General features: G+C 36.1%; 1 protein-coding gene across 1 annotated transcript in view; it reads right to left on the bottom strand.

Moving 5' to 3' along the window:
* The window catches only part of LOC148272964 (sortilin-related receptor-like), a 51,874-nt gene continuing 41,259 nt past the window's right edge, over window positions 1-10,615 (bottom strand). The window contains 11 exon segments of the mRNA XM_088239331.1: window positions 1-363; window positions 836-1,039; window positions 1,257-1,450; window positions 2,761-2,921; window positions 3,089-3,214; window positions 4,211-4,319; window positions 5,133-5,280; window positions 5,963-6,208; window positions 6,855-7,089; window positions 8,313-8,530; window positions 10,043-10,343. Of these exon segments, the coding sequence (XP_088095457.1) occupies window positions 302-363; window positions 836-1,039; window positions 1,257-1,450; window positions 2,761-2,921; window positions 3,089-3,214; window positions 4,211-4,319; window positions 5,133-5,280; window positions 5,963-6,208; window positions 6,855-7,089; window positions 8,313-8,530; window positions 10,043-10,343 (2,004 nt within the window). The 3' untranslated portion in view covers window positions 1-301.

Genomic DNA, 10,615 nt, shown 5'->3' with positions numbered 1-10,615 from the left:
TTTTTCATGACTGCAATATGGATTGATGTTATCTGCTATTGAAATTCCACCCTGAAATTGAGTTGTCGTTGGTTTCGTGATACTGCAAGATAAAACACTTAAAAATAAAAGTTGTTAAAACTCTACAAAATATAACAGTTACATTACACAAAAACAAAGCCTCTCTAGACATAGATAACTTGCGGCAGCACTAGGAATAAAGACTAGCAGTGGAATTTCAGTGCTTGATAACAACCTTATAAGTCTTTCATTTTACTAAAATACGTTTAATACCCAAACATCACACTTTCACAGGAATTCTTTACGCTATCACCAGGGGTTCATCGTCGGCGAATCCTCGAATCGGAGGGGTTTCATCGTCATCTAAAAATCATAATCATTTTAATAAATCAACAAACTCATTAATTTTATTATTCATTATAATCTAAGTAAAAAAAATAAAGCGGCAAACAATTTGTATTCACAAAATTTTACATTCTAGATTTAATGTCTGCTCACATTATGGTGATGAGCGCATTTAGCTACTAACCATGATGTCGCAAATTTGATTCCCAACAAGATGACAAAATATTTATTTAAAGACGCCTTTTCACTGTATTTTTTTCATAGTCCTAGATACTATCTTGCCTACACCCAGTCCGGTCATGAGTACTATTATACGAGTTCAAAATGAAAACATTTTTCAGATAATGTCCCATTCTTTATGTATTGCTATAATTATTTAGTCATCGAACATTGCAAAGTAAACATGGAGTTGGGTGATAAGAAATTCAATCTGTATTCAAATGGCCATGAAGACCTAAAAATGTAGTGAATTTTAAATCATATGAATTACCCAAGATGTCTGAAGTATTTCCAAGGGTTGCAGCTCCCGAGCGAGAGTCGTATCGTGGGTTGGCAAAGCGGGCGAAGGAGGTAGAAAGTCGGCGGTGCTTGAAGGCAAGAACAGCAAATGCGATGCACGCTCCGATAGCGATAATTCCAAGGGGGATTCCCACCAATAGAGACATGTTCGACTCCTCAGTTTTTATCCACATATCTGTAAATTGTAATGTAATGGAAATAAAAAAATATTATTCAAAATGATCAACGTTTTACGAGTAAATGAAAAGTATAATATCAAGTAATTCCCAAATATTATTTTGAAAAAATTATATAAAACATACGCAATCGGTATAGCACATTTTAAATAATGAAACCGCTGTTTCCAGAATAGTGGTTTGAAGCCTTTGATCTGAACACGGTCGATATGTTACCTTGAGGCACGGCTAGTGTTTTGGCCTCGCTTTGTGGCCCCAAGTAGCCAGAGTTGGTGACCATGCGCACCCTGAGTGTGTAGCAGCCCCCAGGCCTCAGGCCGGGGATGGAGAAGGGTGGGGGCCCAGCTGGGAACACGTGCTCCTCTGATGTGTTGTTGTCTCCTCCAGTCATAGTCACCTGGTAGTGGTACCTGAAAAATCACATTGAAAATGGTAACTGCAGTTATTATTAGCAATATTAGTTAATTCCTTACAAAGTCAAACCACCGCACACCCAAGATGCTTCTGATACATCTATTCTCAAAACTGAGTATTTTGCTGTTTTGGACCCGAGTGAGGTGCCACGATTCGTATCCGTAGAGGAAAATAGATGTTATAAAGGCGGAATTTGGTTTTCATTGAGTAAATATCTAATCTCCAGACAGCCTTCATACTGTTGGATGTGGCGCCTGCTATTCCTAGCCACACTCCCTTTTGAAAGCTGCCATTTTCCCTAACATATACTTCCAGGTATTTGAAACTCTCAACCCTTTCGATGACTTGGTTTGCAGTCAGAGGATTGTGGGCATCAAGGCACGAAGTGTTACACAGTACATGGGTTATTTTTAACAGTAAATGAAATTGCTAAAATCCTAATTACAACCGTTAAAACCATAATTGGAATATATTTTATAGTTTAATTCGGGTTGAAATTCTAGAATTCCTCCTCAAAATTTTGTCTATCTCTTTTGAAATATCTCTATCTATCCTAAGTCATCTATTTCTTGTATATCATCTCCACCAACTATTTTAGTCTAAGAATACTAAGCTTGTACATATTTTTGATTTCTAAAACAGACTTTTTTTAAAAATATTTGTTTTAGAATAAAATTTTTTGGAACTTCAAATTTCTAATTCTTTAATTCATAATAATATCATATGGCGGGGTAATTATTACAACTAGGTAACTTCAAAATCAACATGTGTGAGATGAGATACCCACTAAAAACACCTTATGCTCCATGAATGCTACAAAAAGATAAGTCATGCATTCAAATCATCAAAATATGATTTAAATTAATCACAACTTACCTATTTATTGTAAATGCAGTTAATTGGTAGAATTTCATATTAAAATTTAGTAAGGTATCCAAAATAAAATACTATTATTGGATTAATTTCTACTTTTATTATTAAAGTAAATATTCAAGTAAGTTTGATAATGTCCTAACAAGACAAAACGCGTTACATCTTTGGATATATTAATAATGAAAAAAAGTAGAATTTAATCCAATAATAGTATTTTATTTTGGATACCTCACCAAATTAAAACTTACCTATTTGTAGTATTCATGGAGGAAGATACAAATGTGTGTTTTTATTTATTAATTTACACGCCCTACGGGCTTTTACATATATTATGCTGATTTTCAAGTAACCTAGTTGTAGTAAATACCCCACGATAGGAGGATGGTAGTTATACTTGTCGAAATAATGTTAAGACATGAGAGATGATACTCACTGAGCTCGCTTGTCACCCAGTAGAGTAGAAGGCAGAGTTCGGCTAGTCCAGTCCAAGAGGAAGGAACCGTTAATTTCCTGTCTCCACTGTACTTGTTGGGGAGGTGGGAGGGCAGGTCCGGTAATGACAGAAGATGAAGCAATGGCATCAGGAACATCACGCTGAGGAAAGATAATCGATAGTCAGAAATAACATAGTCTGTGTCTGGCCTGGTAACGGCTGCTAGCCTATAATTGTACAATAATTATGATTAACAATTTGGAACTTTAAAAAAAGGCTGAGATTGAAAGGGATTAATGAGCATTTACGAAAAGAATTGCAAGCATACCAAAACCGTCACATTGTATTTCCCTCCATACTGCATGTTGTTGAAATAGTGAGACATGGATGAATTCTTAGTCGGACTTAGTTTCACAGTTGATGTTTTGTTTAATGTCAAGTCGTTCACAGTAATCTGGAAATAAACATACAACAATCATCACTCATCATCAATCATTTATTTCATTGCCGACCGATTTCGGAGCTACACGTGCATCAGGGTATAATTGAGAAATTAATATAATCCTATTTTATGATTTTAACAGTGTTGAGTCGATTTAACATATGCAGGTAATACATAAAGTCTAATGTGGATTATATTCACATCTCAAATATACCTTAATAATAATAATAATATTTGGCTGATTTATATAGCGCCATTTTTGTAAAAAATCACCTCAAGGGCGCTTTACAATTGTATATCTAAACTTACATTCTAACTAAACTTAAGTGAAACATTATATTTCCAGATTTAAAATTGAGGGTATGATAGTTTAAAGAAGTGGGATTTTAGTTGGGATCTGAACTGACTGGAACTGTCGATGATTCGTAAGTTTGAAGGCAATTGGTTCCAGGCAGAGGGCCGGCGGCGGCAAAAGCACGATCTCCAAATCTAGTGTTTGGGGAGCGCCGGATTTCAACAAGTTTTCCTCTTCCTGAATCAAATGCTGACCTAAGAGTAGATTTTCTTTGACATGTATTTTCCCTAATACAAAGGTCCGATAGGTATTTTGGAGCCATTTCATGAAGGGATTTAAATACTGTCCAGCACAGCTTGTATTTTATTCTCTCTGGGCTTTTTAACCAGTGCAAATCTCGAAGATGTTGTGAGATGTGAGAATATTTTTTTACTCCCGTAATAAGCCTTGCTGCAGCATTGAAAAGGAGTACATGTAGCTCCGAAACCGGTCGGTAATTCAATAAATAATAAGTGCAAAAAACAAAGTGTTATTATTTCTAATTTGATAACTTAAATGATTATGTCAAATAGTAGATATGTATTATATCTATCTAATTTAAAAGAGATGACATTATTACATACAATAAATACAAAGTTTTTAAAAATTTGGTAAGCACTAGACACTAGATTTTTTTATTACTAGTAGCGTTTAATGTTGTTTGAAAGACTTACAATGTATTCACTGACTTCTGATACAGTGTTGCAGTTGGAATCCCAAGTGATGATCATAATATTAGGATCACGGTCATTTCTCGACACTCTCATATTCCTGACAGGAGCTCTGTAACAGTAATTCAATAATGTATGTAGATTGATCAAAGATGTAATCAAATAGTAAATCATTAAACATGAAAACAAACTTTGCACTAGTCTCAGAAATTGATACATTTATTAAATATATAAATGCAACAACAAGATATGAGATTGTGTAAAAAAGACCGGGTATTTAATTACAATGAAACTGGTTTATTGCAATTTTAACATATACCTGTCAGTTGTAATTTCTTTTATATTTGATCTTTAAAACGTTTTAAAAAAGCTTTATATTATTATGTTTGAAAAAAAGAAAATATGTAAAAACTAATCCAAGTATCAAAGGATATACTTTTGTACTTATAGAGTTGCGAATAAAATGTAGAAAAAAAAAATAATCCGCCCTCATGTAAAATTGAAGAAAATCACATGCATGGTTGTTCTAAAATCATGGCGTATTATGTACAAATTTACCATTTATTTAATTTATGTTGGCGTTGTCCCGAGAAATATAAAATTTAGCAACAACTGTATATAATTTAATAACTGACCTAATTACAGGAATGAAACACTTGAGAAAAATTACATTTGAATTGTTGTGACCTCATCAGGAATTGAACCCAGAACCATGTCTGATCACCACAGAGACCGGCGATCATTGTTTCCAGTTCTATTTTCATGTTTAAAAAGGATAGAATGTACATATATAGTTTGAATTAAATTCGAATATTTAATTTCAGAGTAGAAACATCATAGGTATTTCAAACTGAATGTTCACATTTCAAACTGAATACAGCGCTCAGATTTAACAGTATGATAACATTATGCGATAGAAGATTACCTTCTGTTGTATTCGGTGATAATCGTAACTGGATCTTTAGTGAGAGGTCCCAGAGCCGGTTTAACGAGACCAACACTAAACATGTAGGAGTCACACGCCTGAAGGTTCTCAATAAGCATCGACGTGTTGGGTGTTATGAGTGTGGAAACTGCAAAAAAGGACATAACTGAATCAAAATCGAATCTATAAAATTATTTATAATATGTTAATATTTTTGACATTCTGTGCAAACAAATCCCAAGATGTTTAAGCTGGCAACACCTGGCAAAAGGCTCGTTTTGTGATTGGTTATAACAAGGTCACAACCTTTTATTTCTGCACTGATGTTTTTAAAGTGCAAGAAGAAATACAAAATAATACCAGAAATTAAATTTTTAAGATTTTCACGGCTGTTATTGTGCCGTATGTACTCTTTTCCACGTTTCTGGACAGACGGCATAACAACCCAGAAAAACTCATTGTAATACCACTGAAAGCTCTGGATTTACCTGGATTCATTTTAGAGGACTTGTGGACTCTTATCAGATCGGCACATTGAAAACTTTTGAGCTTTAATGAACAGTTAATTACTTTTCTATTATAAAAAAAAACATAATTTGTTTATAAAAAAACAGTGATTTTAAGAATTAACCTTTACTGCTTTCAATGCCCCTATCACCGTCAGTGTACCTCAGTATATATAGACTTCATCTACATTTAATACTTTTAAAAAAAAATGTTCATACATATTATTATAATACATAGGCTTGATTTCGTAGGATAGCCAGTTTGTTTCCAGTGCCGAGGCTTTAGGAGGATGTTCGGTGCCAGACAATTATGACGTTTCTCACCTTTGAACATCTGCTCCATGTTGAGTCCATAGTGTATGGCGTACTGGTAGGAAGGCAGCTTCTCCTGCGGCTGCCTCCAGCTGAGGTGCACCGAGGTGTTGTTGCGCAGAGCCGCAGTCACGCCTTCCACGGTGGGAAGCTGCCGCCCGAGGGTCGTCATGAACACGGTGGAGGGCTTGCCCATAATGTCGTCCTTGTATGCCTGGACCTCGATGGTGTACGTCACACCGGGACTCAGATCTGGCACTGTAAAAAATAATACCAATTATAAAGTTCAGAGGTAATTTTAATTTTATTAAATTTGTTAATAAACTTTACTTTTTAGTATTTAAACCATTTTACTGTGTCCAGGTAGATGAAAAATACAGTTCTATTCACAAATATCGTTATACAGCTTGTATACAATTCTGTATAGTACTGTGTTCGCCTTAACTAAGGTTACATCGTTACCTATAAATTTAAAAATAAGCTGAGATTGGAAGGGTTACCTCTTTCAAATAAATTCCGTGGATAAACATTATTTTGTATTCGAGCTGGATGAGTATTCCGGACTCAGGTAAAAAATTTGAAAATGGAAATTCGAGGAGAGATAAGTCCTCGTTGTGACATCTTCTGGTCAGGTTCAGAGGAGAGATAAGTCCTCGTGACACCTCCTTCTGTTCGGGTTCAATCGAGGGAATAAAGCTTCCAAAGCTGATCGCAATATTTGCGCAGTGTACAGTGAAGATGCTATGAATTATTGACTGATTTGTTGTAAAATAATGAAAAAGAATAATTTTACTTTACTGCTTACAAACTAGTTTACATTATTTCTTATATAAATTATATATATATATTATTTAATACATAATAAATCAATGATGTTCATAAACAAATAAAATGAATGAATTACAAGTGATGTTAACGTCCTTGGTCTTGAAGGCTTCGGGTTCTGGGTATGGCAGGGGAAGTCGGAGCCTCACGAGGTATCCATCAACACCCCTTATCTCGTCCCAACTGAGCTGGACGGAGGTCGGGGATATCCTGGAGGCGTTCAGATGCTGAAGCTCGTCAATGTCACCCATTGCATCAAACATCAAAGTCACAGCCTCCGAATTGGACTGGTAGACAAAATTCTTTGAAACAACCTAAAAACAATAACAATCATAAAAAATAATACAAACTAATATCTCAAAACATACATGTAATTCAAAAAGCGATTTTTTCAAGATACATAAAAAGGTATGTAATTACATAGTATGGTTTTGATTATATAACCATGCGTTGTGTCCCGGTCTCATTTTATTGACATCTAGTGACTTTTATTAATACTTTGCTGCTGGTAAACTACGTGAAAACACAGGACAGGAACACAATGCGTGGTTATTATAATTACGTGTTTACACGGCTCCGGGATACAAAGCACAAAAAAAATAGTGAGACCCTGTATATGTGCAAACATTGCAATGTGGCTCTCCATAAAGACCAATGTTGACAAAACTATCATACAAAAATGATTTATTAAATTGTTTTAAATATGAGAAGAGAAGAATTTATTTAACGCAGTATTTTCATAATTATGACACTTTTAAGAAGCCCTTCAGAAAGCATGAAATTTCACAGAAATGGGCCGGGCACAGGGTAAATTCTATGTGTAATCGGCCGGTGCTCAAAGTGTTAAAAAAATCTATCATAAAATGTGCACATTGGCTGGAAAGAGCGGACGAAAAGGCTAGGAGAACAACTCTCAAATAGACAGTTTCTGATTTTGCTGACTTTCCACTAAGTTTTGCCTAAAGAAAAATAAAAAGAAATAGATTGGAGATAAGTCCACCTCTTAGTGTAGTGGTTGGCGTGTTCACCTCCCATGCTTAAAGTCCTAGGAGGTCGACATGAAATATTGTTTAAGAAGGTAGTTCTACACGGCAATATTTTATGTTCCTGGACTGGCACCTGAAGTTAAAAAATGATCACCTTACCTGCATTTTACCATGCTGATATGCCATATATTTATTTTTGAAAATTATTATTATGTTTCTGTCCCTATATAATATTTGTATTGATACACTCATATGTCTGTGTCAACTAATTATTCGTCCCAACTTAACACAGGACTTTTGGTCCCATGGAGTTGGGACTTATGTCTCAAAAAATGTGTGATTGATGAACTATTTATAACCATAAAATTTCTATTTGAAGCACTAACTTTGTGGTTATTCATTAAAATAAAAAAAATATAACAGATGATCCATATACGCTGCATTTACTGTATGGGGGATGGCAATGATATTATGAGGCATCCCTGAGTCTTTAATCTTTTAACCCAAGAGCTAGCAAACCGAGTGAATAGAACACAACAATATGTATTTACCCAGAAGGTGTAGTTGTTGCCGGGGCGGAAATGCCCTAGCTGCAGCAGGGCTTTGGTCTCCGTGGGCGGCACGGACACCGTGGCGGGGGGCAGGGGGGGCGACACCAGCACCAGGTACTGGCGCACGCGACCGTTGGGCTGTGCGGGAGGATCCCACTCTACCTGCACGCGGCGCCCGGCCAGCTGACGTGCAACTACACGCAGCGCGGGCGAGGGCACTGCACAATACAAAACACTGTTTACCAAACTTTCAAAACTTACCGCTTTTACATTAAGAAGGAACTTTAGAATTAAATAAAACAAAAACAAATATTGAAATGTTTGTAGACAAGATTAGATTTCACTCCCTAGAGAGTAAATATGATTGAAATATAAATAACAGAGAGGGAAAATATTTTTGAGAAGGAAATATGAAAGCATTAATAGGGCTTATGACCTGTAATTGGTCGGTTTGAGTGGCTATGTTACACATTTACCATTGTGGCTATTACAAAAATACACAAACTAACAAATCATTACACCGTTTCACCGTAGGGGTAGGCAGAGAGGATAGAATGCCATATCACTCTGTCTTTGCATACAGACCTCGCTTCTTCTACATTCATACATCTTCTCATGTACGCATGCCGATTTTTCTGACATTTGACGTGTCCATCTTCAAGTATTTGTTGGATTTGGTCCTGCCATATCTTCCTCATTTTTTGCATCCATCACCATTCGAATCGTTAATCCTTTAAGCCATTCTTTCGCTGTCTATTCGCTCTACATGTCAAAACCATCGCAGCACTCCTTTCTTAATCTTGCCGACAATGCTAGTCTAAGCCTTATGTCATAATGCACGGATCTAGACATTTGTGCACCTATCATACATAGCTTTACCACACATTCGCATGAGAGACAGCATTCAGCCTACTTTCATCATTGTTTTCCCAATTCCATACTTCGCTCCCATACATAAGTGATAGCCCTGTAAATGCCTAGACTTCCATATTCCTTTCTCAAAAATATTTTCCCACTGTTTCAGTAAATTTAAATAATTTTTACCCCCTAGGAAGTAAATCCAGCTTCGTCCATAAACATTTGGACATCCTCAAAATATTGCTGAAGATAATTCAAATTACCTCAAAACCCTTTTGCACGAGCCATTTCCATCACACCAATTTTAGAAGACTGTAAAGTATTTACAGCTAAATATATGTATGTCATGTATACAAATCTATGGAAAGTTTATGGAAACAATTTAACAATCAGTACGTCTCTAAAAAGAAGTGTCATATGGCTGTACTTTGAAAAAATTGTATAATAATAATAGTTATTGGTAATAGTGCTCCTTTAAACCAACACCTTGCTAGAATGAAGTAGGTTCGGCAGTGCAGATGAGGAAACACTTATACACATTCTATGTGAATGTGATGTTTTACATCATAAAAGAAGCCTCATCCTCAGGGGACCACTGATTAAACCTGAGCATGTTAAAGAGCTCGTCCCCTACCTAATGGCCCGATACTTTATAGATCTGGGCTTGAAAGGGGAGATTTAGCAAAATGAGAACTCTCGCCGTCCACACAGTAGCCAGGCTCTTTATAGACTTGGGCTTGGAGGGTGAGAACTATTCACGGAGACCCGTCACAATAGGTCTTCGCAGGTCGCAGCGACGTCAGGAGCTTAAAGCATAGCACTGATCCCCACCTCTAAGAATAAGCATAATATTAGTAGTAGTTTACACTTACTTCCTTCTCCAGTCCTGGAGATGAGATAATTATTTGGAGGGTAGCCGTCCTTCTCAGTGCCCTTAGCCATTCTGACAAACACAGTCATGTTGTACTCCGTGTAGGATTTGAGGTTAGTAAACATGTACACCTGTTCTTCTATCCAAGATGACGCATTCCTCCACGTATTGGCCTTGATGCCGGACGTTTCGGCGATGGAAGGAAGATATTGCAGCCTGACTCCGTTAGGGACAGAAACTCTCCAGTATAACGTAATGGCGGAAGCATTGATGGCCGAGTTATCCACGTTCAAAGAATTAACCTGAAATATTGACAGATTGATAAGATGTGCCATTTATTGAATCCAAAAATTTACAATACATTTAGTATATTGTTGCTACCCTTCTAATATTATAAATACATATTTAAAAAAAAAATACAATAATTTTTACTATCACTGAGGCATAATCAAATAGAGATGATGCTTCATAGAACGAAATTATGTTCCGAAAAATGCCGTGCAAAACGCGTAGTACAGTAAAAAAGACAAAATGCCTATGCCAGTTTACTGTGAATTTAAGATGTATGTCACGC

The sequence above is a fragment of the Micrasema longulum genome, unplaced genomic scaffold (genome assembly GCF_059751315.1).
Source record: "Micrasema longulum isolate JH-2025_06_02 unplaced genomic scaffold, ASM5975131v1 h1tg002135l, whole genome shotgun sequence".
NCBI lineage: Eukaryota > Metazoa > Arthropoda > Insecta > Trichoptera > Brachycentridae > Micrasema > Micrasema longulum.
Note: the sequence above shows the minus strand (reverse complement) of the source record. Positions and strands in the feature narration are given on the sequence as shown.